At 36.3% G+C, this 17,652-nt stretch overlaps 1 protein-coding gene across 1 annotated transcript; it reads right to left on the minus strand.

The window, feature by feature from the left end:
• Nucleotides 1–1,556: 1,556 nt before the first annotated feature.
• Nucleotides 1,557–17,484, minus strand: NHX2 (Na+/H+ antiporter 2). The gene is given in 22 exon segments (NM_001328634.1): nt 1,557–2,021; nt 2,152–2,228; nt 2,441–2,553; nt 2,650–2,733; nt 8,076–8,185; nt 8,271–8,368; nt 8,555–8,574; nt 8,671–8,746; nt 8,844–8,941; nt 9,037–9,097; nt 9,187–9,234; nt 9,318–9,349; nt 9,615–9,643; nt 10,000–10,097; nt 10,207–10,226; nt 10,392–10,454; nt 15,608–15,719; nt 15,808–15,893; nt 15,985–16,009; nt 16,138–16,197; nt 16,306–16,357; nt 17,093–17,484. Coding segments are annotated over 22 exon segments (1,596 nt in total). The 5' UTR covers nt 17,277–17,484; the 3' UTR covers nt 1,557–1,971.
• Nucleotides 17,485–17,652: the final 168 nt, after the last annotated feature.

Genomic DNA, 17,652 nt, shown 5'->3' on the forward strand with positions numbered 1-17,652 from the left:
TTTGAAAGCTGTCCATATAATTTGTTATAGCTATTGTTGGTAACTTGGTCTGGTTTTAGATATTTTAAAAAATTGATAGTATTTGATTTCGTTGTGATATTATTAAAAACCCGAAGAAATAACCGAATTGATGATTTATATACATATATTTTATTAATATACATACTTAATTATTTTTATAAACAATTTTAAAGATCTTATGTATTTTTTCATTTTAAAAAATTATAATTTACTTATTGAAAGTAAAAATGTCCAAGGTCTAAACAATTATCTTAGTGACTTCATGTATATAAGCCAATTGAGTGTTTTTAAAAAATATAGAAGTAAATTATCATACATTCAAGTAACTACATAAAAATCACCGATAAACTTAAAAGTCTGACTACGTGCATCTTAATTATTCTTACGTCTCAATTATGTGATGTTACTTCATAGGTAACTTTTTTTCAAAAAAATATATTAAAGGTTTTAAAATAAATCATAAATATTTATAAAATTATATTTAAAAAAAGTACATGAATTAATTCGGAATGTATTATTTCTTTACCTTTAATCATAAATTTCTAATTCAATTTTGAAAGAAAGTGTCCTCTTAAATAAGCGGCTCAACCTAAATTTAATTGGGACTTCGATTCGTACTTGAATAATTTTAAATGTCATTTCCAGTAATCTATAATTTAATCGTGTTTTAGTAGTGTTTATGACGATTTTGATATTATAATTGAATTATTAATTGAGTGAGGTTTATTTAGTAATGAGTGGGTAGTAGATTGGTTTATAAATTATATTAATAAATTAAAATTATAATTAATAGTTGAACGCCCAGTATTTAAAAAAATATTTAAAGAGTTCAATTTTAAAACAATTAAAAAATGGTCAATTTTAAACCTAAATGTGGATGACAAGGGTATTTTAGAACCAATAAGTGGATGAAAAGGACATTTTGGAACCAATAGGTGGATGAAGGGTAATTTTGTACCATTTTCAATACCTTAAGGGTATATTAGACCCTTGTCCGTATTTTCTTTGGATAATTTTAAAACTGATTAAGTTTTGACCAATAACCGATCCAAACCGACCCGTGAACAGGAGTACAATTTTAAGAATGATTTTAGCCAAAAACTCATAAAACAAACCAAACGAAAAAACCAACTCTTGTTGGTTTTAACCTGGTTTATAATTTTTAAAAGCACCGTAACTGATAAATTTGATAGATAAAAAAATCAAATCAAATCAAATCGACCTATGTGCACCGCTGCTTGATGTCTACCCCTCAACACGATCATAGGCTTATAGCATATCCAAAATCACTAGTACTGTATACTCAAATAGCTCAACGACAAACTCCTTAGCAAGGAAAAGAATCACCACACCAACAAGCTAGTCAATCATTATTACTAGTTTAAAGCCCAAATAATTTGACAACTTAACATTGCCAAATCTTGGAACAGCTAAAATGGTTGAATTTTTCTACATACTTTTTTCCCCATTAACAGTAACCTAAAAACAGACTATTCAAGGCTGTAATGATCCATAAAGCTTGTGAAAATGAAGCTGATAAAAATGGGCTGCACGAAGCAACACTCTTCAAGCTTAGTGGAATATGCAATTACTTTACACTAATTCATAAAAGCTAAAGATCAGCGAATCATATCGCCATTTTAGCATATAGAAGCCACTTGGAGTTCTGTTTCCGTTCCTAATCCTGGCTTTGAACATTCATATACAAGGGATATCAGATGATTTTGCTTTGCCAGGTATGCTAAATCCTAAACTTCCTATACTGAATTGCCACCTGTTATTCTTTGTACCCCTAAAGTATCTAAACTTCTCGTCATAATTGATGCATACTTACAATCAACAAGCCACTCATTATCCGTTGAGTAAACTTGAAGTTAAGTTTATCTTTGCAGCAAAATGTGGTTCGTACTTATCTTGCCATCTTGAAATTTTGATTGTGCTATTTGAAAGTCAGTGGCCGTCATAACCAGCTCTTCTGGAGCTGTGCATAATTGGCTCATCTATGTATCAGAAAAAAACAAGTCATAGTGCATGAGCTTATCAAGTTCGCAACTGTATAAATGATTAGACAATATAATGAGCACAACAAGCAATGTAGGTAAATGGTAACTAGCATGTAGAAAGAATTACCTTCATCTTCGTCTCCACCTTGAGTAGTAAAGAATGGAGTGAGGTAGTTTTTGTCCAATGCTGAGAACGAAGTAGTACTGGAGAAAACAATTAAATGCATTAAAAGATGAGACAACCTGTGTCTCGCAGAAGTGTCTATCCAGTTAGCTAGTTAGCTGGGATGACTTAATAACATTAAGGAGGACAATGTAGGTACTGGACACTGGGTGGAAAACGAAAAAAAACATTTAGAGACCAAGATTTAAATCGCCCAACACTTAACATTGCTCCACAAACATAAGAACATTACCTCTTGTGGAATTCCTTAAGTTTCATCCTGAACCTGTTCCCTGATGACGGTTCACCATCATAAGATTCATCACTATAAGAAGGAGCTATATATCCATTGTTCCCCTCAAAGGTCTGAAATCAGAAAATAGCAGGAGAAAGAACAAGTGCACTGAGCAAAGCATTGTAACTTGTTACAAAGTTGGGAAACAGCTTGGCTAATGCACTTACTTCATCCATGGAGCCAGATTGACCATCACCCACAACTTCCAAAGCTTCTAGCATGGTTCCTGTCGATCCTCCAATAATCAAAACCTGAAAAGTTGCAGACGGAATTTGATCAGATTATATCATATATTGTGGAAGAGATCATCCATCCAGTGTGGAGGAAGAACGGTAGAAAGAAGCAACTGTAATCCAAGTGAAATATTCTAGAGCAACAAAAGAACTTCGGGGTTTGTTGTAAAATAATTTCGAAGCAGTAATGTTTCAACTACATGCATGCTAAGGAAAAACCATATATTGGCAAAACTTTACTCTGACACATTATGATTGTACAATAACACATGTGAATTGTCAAACCCACTTTTTGCAATATAAAATTTTGGGGTTTCAATAGGATCTCAGGAGAAGAGTTTACATGAAGGACTGTAGTTTCAGAAAATGTACGAGTGCATGGCTTCAGCAGAACACAGACATTCATTCTTCACCATCATTTTGTGTCTTTTAATCAAAAGTTCTCTGATTTCATCCAACATAGAGTTCTCTAATTACTTGTGCAATGTGATGTTTTCAGAAGCCTTTCGGTGTGAAATGTTAAACCATTATTTTCCTATTATCTAACACATACATTACAAATGAGGATCATAAGAACTGTATAGATTTTTTTATACAACTGTGGAAGATGAAAATTGTAGCTACACTCATAATTAGGCCAGGAGAAGTAAGCACCAAGAAAATACGAGGTTAGCATAACTTGTGGTCTAAATGGTACCTAACGGATGTTTGAAAAAGATTACCTTGGAGAGGTCGGAGTGGAACTATTCGATGTTATATCAAAGGAGTGGAAAGATGCCAAACGACTAGAGAAAGAGCACTTGTCCAAATTCATAAGTCTAACAGATATATTCAAAATTGTATAAGTTGCAAATTTCGGAGTCATATGATGAAACACTTCGAGAAAAACTGTTGAGGTGTTGACATGGAGGCATTAGAGGCCGACAGAGAACCAACTTAGGCTACGCGGTAGATCTTGAGGCTATATTTTTGCAAAATAGATTTTAATCACAGTTTGTAGGAAGAGGAGAAAGATCTTCACATGATATTAATGTCCTAGAGAAGAAGTCCTTGTGGTGGATGTCGAAGAAGAAATAAATTCCTATCAAACACATAAAAGTCATGAATGATAAGTATGAAACAGCCATACAAGCATAAGAATAATATAGGCTATTTTTGCATGTCATAGCAATGTTATGTTAATTGAAACTTAATAAGAAACCAACAAAAAACTAGAATCAGAGATCATGGAGCAACATTCTAAAGAAGGGGAATTTGGTAACTGGGAATAAATAGTCCTAAGTTCACTAAATTTTATATGGACTCATCTCCGGTATGAGCAATACCAATATAATGATACTCCCTCTGTCCCAATTTATATGACTTACTTTCCTTTTTGGTCAGTCCTAAAAAGAATGACGCATTTCTCTATACAATGTCTATTTTACCCTTAATGAAATGATTTACGGCCACACAAATTTTTGTTGTTCATTTTGAACCACAAGTTTTAAAAGTCTTCCTTTCTTTCTTAAACTCTGTACCGAGTCAAACTACCTCACATAAAATGGAATGGAGGGAGTATGATATAACATACCCAGTATAATCCAACAAAATGGGGTCTGAGGAGGGTAGTGTATGCAGACCGTACCCCTACTTCAAGAAGTAGAGAGGTTGTTTCCGATAGACCCTTAGTTCGAAGAAAAAAGTCCAAAGAGCAGTACTGAAAGAGAAGTAACAAATAATAGGAGTACAAGAAATAACATATAGTAATGGGGCAGTAACAGCAACAGAATAATATGATAATCGAAGTACAAAACAACAAATAATAATAGAAGTTAAAGGACCATGAACTACAGGAGCAATACTATAACTACTAGTATGGACAGATAACAAAACAACACACTGCTGCCTACTAACCTTCTATTTAATTTGTATCCTCTACTACCTTCTATCTAGGTCATGTCCTCGATAAGTTATGTCTCATTCCTGTCTAATCACCTATCTACTCTCCCTAATATTCTTCGGTCTGCCTCTACCTATGCTAGAACCATCAGTAGCCAACCCTCACACCTCCGCACTGGGGCATCCGAACATCTCCTCTTCACAAGCCCGAAATAACAGTCTCGTTTCCCGCATCTTTTCCTCCATTGAAGCCACTCACATTTTGTCTCGAATATCCTCATATTTAATCCTTATCTCTCCTTGCATGCCCACACATCTATCACAACATCCTCATTTTTGAGAGTTTTGACTAACCAACACTCTGTCACTACAACATAGTTGGTCTAACTATCATTTTGTACAACTTATCTTTAGGTTTTGATGACACTTTCTTATCACACAAGACTACGAATGCAAGCCTTCATTTCTTCCACCTTGCATGAATGCAGAGAGCGACATCCTCATCAATCTCTCCATTCCTTTGGATCATAAACTCAAGATACTTGAAACTTCCTGTCCTTTGGATGACAAGTCTCACGCCTCACTACCGTATCTGCTTCATGTATTATGTCAGTTAACTTGTATTACAAGTACTCTGTCTTGATCCTGCTCAACTTGAACCCTTTCGACTCCAAGGTATTTCTCCAAATCTCTAGCTTAACGTCAACTCTGTCCAAAGTCTCATCAATTAGAACTATGTCATCTGCAAATAATATACACTACAACACCTCACCTTAAATTTATCGTGTCAATGCATCTATCACAGGGCAAACAAAACCGGCTAACGTTTGATCCCTATTGGTGCTATTGTACAATGTCCTTAATTGCGCTAAGTATTCCACGGGTACAACTCTAGCCTCCAAGCATCTCCATAAAACCTTCCTTGAAACTTTGTCGTAAGCCTTTTCTAAGTCAATGAACACCATGTACAAGTTCTTCTTCTCTCTATTGCTACACCACCTCCTTACCAAATGAATGGCTTTTGTAGTTGAATGTCCAAGCATGAACTCGAACTGGTTCATGGATATTTCCACACCCTCACCTCCAACACCCTCTCTCAAACTTTCATAATGTGACTTAACAAGTTGATAACCCTATAGTTGTTGCAGTTCTAGATGTCACCCTTGTTCTTGCACAACAGAATCATTGTACTCCACCTCCATTCTTTGGGCATTTTCGTCGTCCTAGAAATGACATTAAACAACACAGTTAGCCACTCCATACCAACCTTGCATGCGCTCTTCAAAAATTCCATCTGGATCTCATTCGGCCCGGTTGCTCTTCCCTTACGCTCCACCTCTTTATACACCTACATCACCCAAAATCACGGTGTCTCTCTGAGTGCTCCAAATCCCAGGCATGATGCATCTGTCACCTTCTTCGTTCAAGAGTTCATGAAAGTGTGACTGTCATTCCTGTCTAATGAGTGCCTCCTCCAGCCGTACTTTGTCATCCTCGTCTGTGATGCCCTCTTCTCTCTCACCTTGCATGGCAGTATTTTTTCAACAGGATCCAACGTGGGATAACTTTCATGAGATTAGCTCTACTAGGATGAAATACCTAAAGGATCAAACTAACCTTGATTTCTTTTTCCTTATTGTTTATTTACTTGAAAAACAATGGTAAATATGTAAACTATTATATTGGTGACCAACAAAAGACTAGAACCAGAGGCGAAGAAGCAACACTCTAGAGAAAATGGGGGCATTTGGTAAACTAGGAATAAGACTATGAGAAATATTGGAGAAAATATGCAGATGACACTCTAGTTTTGAGTGAAGTAGAGGAACAGAATTTTTTTGTGTTAATTCTACTGTTTGAAGGGGCAAGTAAGCCGCACATATATTTATCAAAAAGCCATCTATTCCAGACAACGAAGTAGATAACAATACAGGGACTCACAGATGTTAGGCTGCAAAGAATCTAAAACCTTGGCATGCCACAGGGCAATAATTTCAAGCTGAAAATATTTGAGAACGGGTCTTGGAAAAATGTGAAAGGAAATTGACGATTTGAAAATAAAAATATTTATGGACGTAGACTGGTGTTCATATATTCTGTGCTGGGTGTGCTGCCAATTTACACCTTGTCCATGTTCTCAATGCTTAAAAAGGTAGAGAAAAGAATACTACCACAGCAGCCAGAAAAGAAGGGGGGCTGAGAATAAAGGCATCAAGAAGTATACAACCAAATTCTTCTGTTTAAATGGCTATGGAGATTTACCAAAAAGAGTTCTCTGGAGAGAAGTGGTAAAAGAAAAATATGAAATGGGAGGCGATGGATGACTAAGTAAACATGTCTTACAGATTAGACCACTATGGGAGAAGCTTACAGGTAGGAAAGAGTTTAAAGTAGGAGATGACGCCATTGTCCCCTAAAGGAACAGTCCCCTGAAATTTTAAGGCTGGTGGAACCCAACAGCTGTAATTGCAGAATATGGCTAACACAAGGACAGGACACTCCAATCAGGAGACACTGCAATGATTGTAAACTAGAGAGCATATGTCAACTAATCCAGCACATCAGCAACACTCAAATAACACAAGCATTCCAGACTATTTGATATGTAAAGTAGAAAAAGCCATTTCACAGTTCAGCATACAGGTTCATGTCCAGCAATGCAAATGCAAGTCCATGGAAGCTTATTTTTAAAAAATAGCGAACCCTCCTGAGGGAATCTTTGATATGGCAGGTAGCACTGAAGCATGTCCAACACAACACTTACAAAGGAGAGGAATTGTTAGATGTAACAGATGTGTGCTTTTGAGTTAGGATATGAGTACTTTTCCATTGATTCTTTATCAAAGGCCCCCGAATTATCTATTCATCCACTGCAGACAGTCGAGAGGTTTGGTGCATTGCCAAGAAGTACCAAAGAGCAGTGTTGGTTTCAGGAGCGCATAGGAAACCAAAATAGGAGATATAGAACACCGAATATCATCCCTGCAGCCATTTGGTGGATGATATGGAAAGAGTGGAACCAGAGAATTTTTTGAGGAAGAACTATCGCATTCTCGGACAAAATTTAGATGTACACTTTTGCTAACATTATGCAATTGGGAGACAGATATACATGACATAATCTCTCAGTTTGTTACGTGCAGTAAAAGAACTGAGCTTTGTTATTTGGTGATGCATAGGCCTAGAATCACTTGATGGTAGAAAAAATAATTTTTACCCAATTTCATTTATTAAAAGAGGCACAATAGAACTTTTTGACCAGCTACTCTAATGCTTGCAATTAGCGCAGGAGGATCTTTTCAGCTGCTAATCAGACTTCAATGTTTGCATCTACGTACTCATCCTATCAACAGTTCCTCAACCACAGTAGAGTCAGTTTATTTCGATTAGTTTCTCTTTGCTGCTTGATTTCAGGAAACTTTATTCATGCATATAGCCATCAACAAGAATTAAATCAAAACTCGAGCAAGTTTGCCTACCGTTAATACAACAATGGCAGTGGTAGCAGTGAATATTGTCTGACCATGTCCTTCAGGAAGATCATGGACTGACTGCAAAGCAAGGGCAAAAGCCATAGCGCCTCGAAGTCCTTGACATACACATAAATAATGAGCTCAAATAAAAAATTGAAAAAGCCAAAACATAGACTGAAAAATAATTTCTTCACCACTTACCACTGTACCAGAGTGCTTTTTGATGTTTTGCTGGTATCTTTTGGTGTGGAGGTCGTACAAGATTGACCAAATATGCACAACCAAACACATTAGCAGCCCTTAATGAAAGAGAGGAAAAAGATTAGCAATTATGGATTTACAACCTTGAGATCATTCCATCCATAATTTAATCCAAAATACGGAGAAAACATAAGAGCAACATAGGCATTGGCACAATGAGCTTGGGATAAAATCGTGCAACCAAGAGTAACCCCAGAGAACAAGAAACAGAATAACAAACATACCTCGCAATCACAATGAACAGCTGGGGCGAACAAGAAGTTAAAGGAAAAACAATTGATTCAGAAAAATATTAAGGAACGAGTTACAATATATAAAGGAGGCTACATGTGAAGGATACAATTGAGAAGAAGATAAATCCCACATGGGACCAACTATGTTTCTCCATCGCGATATCAAATCCCATATATATAAATCTGCACATTAAACAAAAACAAGCGTTACGGAAGTTATTTAACAAAAATGGGAAGTACAAATATAACAAATCCTCAAAAACTGGAATGCCCGACTTACACAAAAGTTTCAGCCAAAGATGATATCAAATGAAAAAACGCCGACACAAATCGCTGTGAACTTTCTGATAAATTCGGGTACGTATAGCGCTTCATAACCTAAAAGACAATCCATAAGTACTAAGCACATTGAGCAGGAAGAGAAAATGATAGGGGGAAAAAAGGAAGAAGAGAAAATGCAGATGAAAACTTACGACTCCAGTGAACAATATAGACACTATGCCAGAGAGACCAAGTCCTTCTGCTAGCATATATCTGGAAGATGATGGTTCATGATAAAATACATGTTAGGCACAAAACCAAGATAGGATGTAAAAAAGTGAGAATCTAATGTAGTTACTTACGAGAAATATGGAAAGAGAACAAATAAACAGCTCTCCAAGTTCTGAAGACTGACAACAGAATTAGTAGAAACACCATCAATATCATCAGTCAGAAGCAGATGATGCAAAAAAGTTCAAAATACTTGACTTACTTGTCAATATCCAAGCCAGCATATTTGAAAAGGTGCGTGAAGTCAAGGCACCACAACACATTATGAGCTAGAAAGCATCAAATGCACATTTATACTAAATATAATAAAACCTTTAAACTTATTAAATAAGAATCATGGTGCCTCGAAAAGTTAGTAATAATAGAGGCACCATAATCTTTAGAAGACCTACAAATTTAGGTTAAAAATCACTAAGGAGGTAAACTTCCTGGTTCATTTTCTGTGCATACAAAATGCAAGAAAGATGCACTAACGGAAGAAAGTAAAAAAGAAGGATATCAAAGCAGAAACAAATCCAACTCCAACACCTGTAGAATCAGAGCAGTAGGTTGTTAGTTGATTTGAAAAAAAAATTAAAGTCAAACTATTGAAAAGAAATATTATAGAACAAAAGTAAGTATATGGATACTAACTCCAACAGTTTCCTTTTTTTCCCATGGATAAATTTCTGGGCTCCAGCAGTTACAACTGAAATATATTCAGACTGCTTGAAAAGAGTGCATCCTCTCAGGATTTTCCAAAAAATGACATAATTTCAATTGTATAAAAAAGCTTTTTTCCTCTTAAAACAACGCCTGCTTGACCTTCTCTTTCTTATACCAACACTAGCTTTCACTGAGTAAAGAAAGATGAGAAAAAACACTAAATGGTACAAAATACTAACCAGCTGACAGGGATCCCATAAATGTTTCGACAAATCGGATGGTTATCATGAAGTAATTCTGATCAGTTGACATGTGGCTTCTGACCAGTGACATTGTCCTACAAAACAATCCAGTTCTTGATTGTCAATCCATCTGGATCTATCTGTATGTGCAGATGCTCCTTGAATATCAATACCAGTGCGACAGTTAAGCTTGCGTATACTAACCTGTACAAGGAAATTGCCATCTTCCAAGTGTGCAGCATACAAAGAAAAACAAAGAAATAAATACACAAAATAAAAAATTTTGGTAAACAATGCATATACACAACTTAAAATCCCAATATACAGGAAATTAAGTCAACAACATAGTGAAACGCCAACTTTCACATAAAAGAATGAGTAGGACTTACTGCATCATTTAAAACAGATTCCCCAAACACTAAAGCATATAGGTTCACGTCTGTGCCAAGCTCCTACAATCATGTCAAAGAAAGTAACTCGATCAACAAAAGGACAACAAAGCTTAGCCAATGATGAAATAGTTAAGACTTAAGACCTACTTATATCAATTTGAAAATTTTAAAAAGCCACGTAAGTTGGCAAACAGATTGATCGTCATATAATAAATGAAAATACCCAACAGATCTGATATAGCCACGTAAGTTGGCGAACAGATTGATCGTCAAATAATAAATGAAAATACCCAACAGATCTGATATTCAACCTCCAACGACAGAGAGTGGTAATAGACCATGACAAAACCAAACTTCTCCCACTTTGCTTTCTCCAATGTTACACTCTTAAATCTTTTCTATTGAAACCGCAAGGTTTCAAAGTCATGTCTTCTTAATATTGAGTTTTCCTCAGCAATTGTGACTCTCCTCTTCGATTTGCGTATCTCCCTCAACAAGGTATGATCTATTAAATTTTTTGGATTATATATCCTAGTTTATTTGCCTGAGATGAGCTTAAATGGAGCGACATAGTAAATGAGGATTCTTATAGTCGATCCAACATGATTGGGATTGGGAGTTATTTTTTTATTGTTGTTGTATCTATACCTGGTTTATGATAAATGCATAACTTATAGCTTTGGTGTAGCATCATCTAAAATACCCAAAGAGCAGTCATGTGGAGGCACAAAACTCAAGTTACTCTATTAACAAACACTATATCCAAGCATACTGTCGAACACAAGATATTTTCTGTCAATGCTATCAGAATACTACCTAAACCCACTAAATTGGCTTCAAGCAAATAAATTCAACCAACAAATGACAAGAAGCTGAAAGAGGAGATTAAAACAATGACATAACTATTTCCTCTTTAAAGGTAGTGATGGTCTGATGGAACCTGACCTAAGTAGCAAGTAGTCTACCTTGCTAAACCTTATCCAACCCAAGAGCGAACATGTACGGGAAAGTTCTCCATGTATATGAAAATAACTTGTGCTTTAAATTTCTATATTTTGTCTTTAGCTACTTGAATAGGTCGCTGGTATTGCTTCCTGTGGGGTTTAGACAGGTTGGTCACTGAGGTTCACTATTTGGTGATATTGAATCAATGGACTGTGATAGATGTCACAAGAGGTATGCCTACCCTGGAAACACAATAACAAGGTTACATAGAGGAAAATAAGAGTGATCATCCCCAAGCATCTATTTTGGTTCTTCTGGATGAAGAGAATAAACACACTATTGCTGCAGAAAAAAATGCAACTTTACTAGAATCAGCGCATTACTATTCCAGACCCTTTCTGGAAGAGTATTACAACTTTTGGAAAAGACACAATGATTGTTGTGAATTCTGGATAGATTGGCTACTCTATAGACTTATTTATCCCTTTAAGCATTTCCTATAGAGATCTATAATTTGGACGGCTAAGCCCTCCACTAAATTTCTTTTGACCGAAAGATGTCTAGTGGAAAGTAGCCCAGTGGAGATGTCTACCTGATTCTTATCCGTTTACACTACGATCCCTAGCAAGGTAACTAATTAAGAGCTGTAGATTTAAGATCCTCAGATGTTCTGTGAAGTAGGGGAGAGAGTTCTACAGATCACGGTCAAAAATTTCTCCAAAATCTCAGAATCCCTCAACTCATAAAACTCGTCGACATTGGTACAATGGGTATATTGCTGACAAGCTATCTTACTTACTTTCCTTATTCATCTCCTCCCTCTTCTCACTGTTTCTCCGGATTGTTTATTAAAAAAAACCAAGAACCTCGTTGTTTTCATCTTTAAACTCGGCAGATAATGGGATCAGAGCTTACCCTTCTCCAAATATTGCCAAACTTACGCTTACCGTACATCCTACGTTATACTACGGATTGTGTCTTTGTCCAAGCGCTTCTCTATAAGTCTCTATCTTCTTCTTTTGTTGATAATTGTGATCTCCGGACAAGAATGTGCGCACCTTAACTAATACCACAGGATACCTGCTAGAGTCAACTTTCTTTATGAACATGTTTTTTATGGTGGCCAGCATTCTCAATGCTAAAGAATACAATAGTACTAATTCTCAAAAAAATAATCCTTCGCCAGAAACATCCTCAATTTTTATATTCTTTTTTGCATGGTAAACAATATATTATATCAATGATACTTACACAAGTTGTGTAGATACCCAGACCAAAAGGGATTACAATAGGAAGATAAACAAAACTCTCTATATGTATTCTAGGACATCAAAGATAGATCCTATATTTTCTAGACATTCTTGTTTACACCAAAAATAGTAAAGCACTAAACAATTCATCTTTATCTTCACATAGAGAGTTTCATCTGTCTTCAAAGCATTCAATTATCTTCCACTTCTTATGTCTATTTTTTGTTTTATTTGTGTTCCATCACCACAGTAGATCCTTCGAGTTCCTTGTCATCACCCATTCTTGTCTCAACTAAGGCAAGAAATAACTACACAACATGTCAGTCACCTTGGTCGTGCATGAAAAGATGAGTGTTGCTCTTTTTTTTATCTTGATAAAATAGGAGTCGGAGCTCAGTTGTATACCCTTTTCTGTAATATTTCATGGTCCAGATAGGCTTCCCTAACAAGCCAAATGAAACATGTCATCTAGAAGGAAGCTTAGGTTTTCCAGATAAACTTCCAAAAGCCATTTTGGGGCTTGAGTTGGTTTTGAGAGTTGGGAATATGCAGAGCCAGAGCTAACTGATAACCTTTTGTTGTTTCATCCCTTCTGTATAGCTGAATCCTCAGAATTCTTAATATCCTGGAAATATGAGTGGGCATAAATCACCGAATTACCAAGTCGGACTGAAAATTTTGGTGATTTGATATTCAGTAACTGGTAAAATATTCGGGAGTAAATTTCAGAATTTCGATCGTCGGTTTCGGTATTTGGTTATATAGGCCTTTTGATTTTCGTGTTCTCTAAACCACTCTACTAAAGTTATCCATATAGGTTTTTCATACAAGGATGAGTAGCTGTCACATAGAGGTTTTAAGGGTAAGACCTGATAAGCATGACACTACCGAATCGGTATCAAAAAAGAGGAATTTTGTACAGAAGAAAATCAGCAAATAAGTGCACCAAAGGGTGTGGCCTGGTGGTCAATGAAGTGTTTGAGAACCTTAAGGTCTAAGGTTCAAAACTCAGTGGAGATAAAAAAACATTAGGTGATCCTTCCCATCTGTCCTAGCCTTGGAGAACAAAGTTACCTGGCACCTGTTATTGGTGGGAGGTGGTAGGTATACCGTTGAATTAGTCGAGGTGAGCGAAAGCTGGCCCGGACACTACGGTCATCAAGAAAAAAAAAAGTATGTATGAGAGATGATCTTGATAAACTTAAACTATCAGAACTTAGGAGGCCAGCACTCCTACGCTTCAGCCCACCCCTACGCTGGCAACCGTCCAATGTCTTCACCATTTCATCCATCCTTCCAACCTCCAGTCATTTAATACTCTTTTGAAAGAAATCGATCCTTCAGAGATTCATGTCTCCTGAATACTAAGCCTCAGGTGTAGTCGAACAAAAATAAATCAGAGAGTAGATCTTCGAAAGGACCAGGCCCTAACCAGTTTTCACTCCAAAAAGATATTTTCCTTCCATTTCTTCCTGTAAACCTAATGTTTAGAGCATATTCCTCCCAGTATTTCCTGATAACTTTCCATGTGCAAGTTCCGTATGAAGAATTGACTTTCTTCGTGATTCAGTTACCTTGCTGTCTATATTTTGAATAATCACCTTTCTCCATAAGGCATTGTCTTCTACGTTTATTTATTTTTTGACAATACACATTGTTCTTCTATATTAAATCTTCATAACATCACACCCTATTTGATGAACTGTATGATTGTCGTGGTGGTGAATTGGGCAGCCATTTACATGTAGGGACGGGCTTCTACATAGTTGCAAGTTAAAATTAAGATAATTGAGCTTCAGTTAATACTTGATGCAATACATGTGTTGCCAAAGTTGCATTATGGGAGGCGACAGAAGGATTGAGTGGATGTTTGCATCAACCGGTGAGTGGTGCCATCCCAAACCACACGTACAAGTGTGGATTATATTTTTTCCATTAGACTATGTCTACACAACCAGATAACGGCTATTTCAGGGCTTGCTAGAAGTCCCAACTCAAGTACAGTACTGCTCTACTATGAGGTGGGCATCATGAGATAAGTCAGATTCTTGATAGAACCCTCCCCAAATTATAACCTCATAGTAACATATGCATTCATGCAGTTCAAACAGGAACCAGAGGTGTGAGTTGAAGTTTTCAGTTAATCATTCCTGCAGGGTTCAGTTCAATTCAGCATCAATTGCATTTTCTTTCAGCTACAATTCCGTTCACGCATGCACATTTTCTTCAATTACCGGTGTCAGTGTTTTAGGGATAGTTGGTAAAGCTTACAGGTCTAGATGACTCACCTCTTACTTTTCGTACAGATATAGAGGCAGACATAGAACCATATGTTTCAGCATGTTCATGATCAGCGTAGGCATCTCATTTCTTTTGTAAGGGTCGATCTTAATTTGTTTATAATTTTAAATTACGTCCCTTTTTCAGTTATATGTTCCGATTAGATGCCCGCGTCCTCTGTCAGTGTACAAGTTGACTAGTATGTTGTGGTTTGTCCCTAGTGGACCGATTTATGATATGATTAGGCCCTCAGTTCAAGTTCAAGACTTGGTACAGTTTTCCTTATGATTTTATCTGATGGTATGGGACTGCCCAGAGACCCTTTCATTTGTTTTGTTAAATCAGCAAGGGTATGCTTGATGAGACGAATGATCAATAAGTGCCTATCACAACCCTCCTGTTCTGATTCATGACAGTATACTGATCTAACATATCTCATACTCCTTACCCAGCCGTCTTCGGTCTCTATTGTTCCTGGCATTCATAGACGCGAAATTTAAGCGCTAACATGATCAATGACATCATCGTGCAAACAGTGAAGATGTCACCAAAAAGGTTGCCTTTTTCATAATGGAAGGATTCCTTTTACCAATTTTGTGTGTCAACGTATGTGGTTTGTACCAAAGTAAACAAACATAAAAATGAAAAAGAGAAGATGGTCAAAAGTGACTAGTCTAATACAGGAAGCAAAGCTGTTCATTGAAACTATAAAGAACGTGAATAAAAAAAAAAACTAACCTGAAAAATAGACAGAACAGTGACAGGATCAGTTGCCGATATAAGAGCTCCAAACATTAGACACTCTACAAATGGAAGTCTGTACATGAGATACGTAACTCCACCAAGGTAACTGCAAAAATATGCATTCACAGTGATCAATTATATGAAGAGTGAAAACTGATAGTACTAAGAAAATCATAGACGCAAGCAATACTCACACCAGAATGCCAGTAACAAAAGAAGCAATGAAAGTTCCTAGAATAGCAAAAGTGATAATTGCTCCAAAGTTTGAAAAGAATGGTTTCTGCTTACAGCATCAGTAAAGCCATGATGTTAGCAATGCAAAAACAAAAGCAGGTAGCACATCGAGTAAGTACCAAGAGAAGAAAACTTACAGGTGATAGACTAAATCCTGACTGAGTAAGCAAAGAAGGTCAAGGAAAAGCTCTTTTGTTCATAAATTCCAAACTAAGCTGAATATTTAACTACAGTACATGGAACAAAAACAATAGAAAATTTTCTGCAAGAAAGAATTTAAATGTGGATATAATATGATCGGTGGCAGTAAAAAGAGGAAGAAAAACTCTTCATGGAAGTTAAACCATGCCCTGCCAAGTAAGAAGAGAAAAAGAAAGAGTCAGAAGTCCAACAACACGAACCCATAGAAAATATTAAACCTTCAAGAACCAAATGGTAATAAAAGTTCAGTGAACTACCTAATGCTGGTTTCTGTATCTGAAACATTAGCCAATCCACCAACAATCAAACCTGCCACAAAGAAAATCCAAGCATCATAGGTCTCAGTATGCCCCAAGCTAAAAGGTACCTCAATTGGTCAAGTAAATGGAAAATGCTGAACAAGCTTGTAAAAACAGTACTCAAATTGCATTTTACCACTCATAAGATTAGTGCACTATTACCAACATCAACAAAACAAAAAAAAGTCGCACTCCCAAACTAATTGGGTTTCACCTATGATAGCATTCTATTCATTCTAATACTCAATTTAGGGTTTCCCTAAATCTCAAGACCAAACTAAACAGACAATGATCTAAACAAACTAACCAGGCTCCTTGGCATAATCTAAACGCACCAACAACAATTTAACTCCCAACTAGTTAATAACACCTGTATGAATACTCTGCTTCCACTGTGTTCTGAAATGACTACCCACAACAACAAACGCAAACTCGTTCAACGAAGTTCCCAACAAATTCCAGCTGAAGTGTACCTCAATTTGAAAAATTCATTCCCAAGTATGGACAAAAATTCTCATATTGGCATTGAAAAAGCTAAAAGAAGGATGAAATTGAACAATATCCAGAAGAAAAAAAGGAACTGTGTTATGGAAAATGCTAGTCATATTAGGCATTTTCAGAGTCAAGTTATATGGCCCAGCACAGAAAAAGGGGAAAATTGAAATGCAAAAAAGACTAAAAATTGAAGAATACTTCATATTGGCATTTTCAGACTCATATTCTATAAACCTAAATGCAAAATTACCAATCAATAGAGAGGCACTGGCTTCAGGAATATAATAGAAATGACGACGACGAAGCACATGTCCAATAACAAAGGAGAGTACAAGCATCATGATCTGCAGAAGTATGCCATATCCAGCGGCTTGTTGCTCTTTTCCTGGAATCGCCTTTGCTCCGGCCGGAGAAATCTGAAGATGATCCTCCATGGCCGATTCTTCCAAGTAAACACTCACTATATACTGCGATCAACTATATGATCTTACAATTTACTCAACGGCGAAACCTAGGCAGCTTTCCGGTGACGGAGCGTTTACTCTTCTTCCGGTTTAGCTTCTTTGAAAAGGCTTTTCTGCGGTTTGTTAGAGAGATGAGGAGAGTTTTGTTTCAATTTTTTTTTAAAAAAAAAACACTTCCACTCAGGAGGTTCTTTGAATAAACATAAGAGAAAGGTCCATGAAAATTATGACTTTGATCATTGAAAATTATATTTGACTTTATTTATAATAAATAACATATTCTCGGTCTTAGTAATAAATAACAATAACATACTCCGTAAAATTCTATAAATAAGAAAAAGGTATA

The sequence above is a fragment of the Solanum lycopersicum genome, chromosome 4, assembly GCF_036512215.1.
Source record: "Solanum lycopersicum chromosome 4, SLM_r2.1".
Taxonomy (NCBI): Eukaryota; Viridiplantae; Streptophyta; class Magnoliopsida; order Solanales; family Solanaceae; genus Solanum; species Solanum lycopersicum.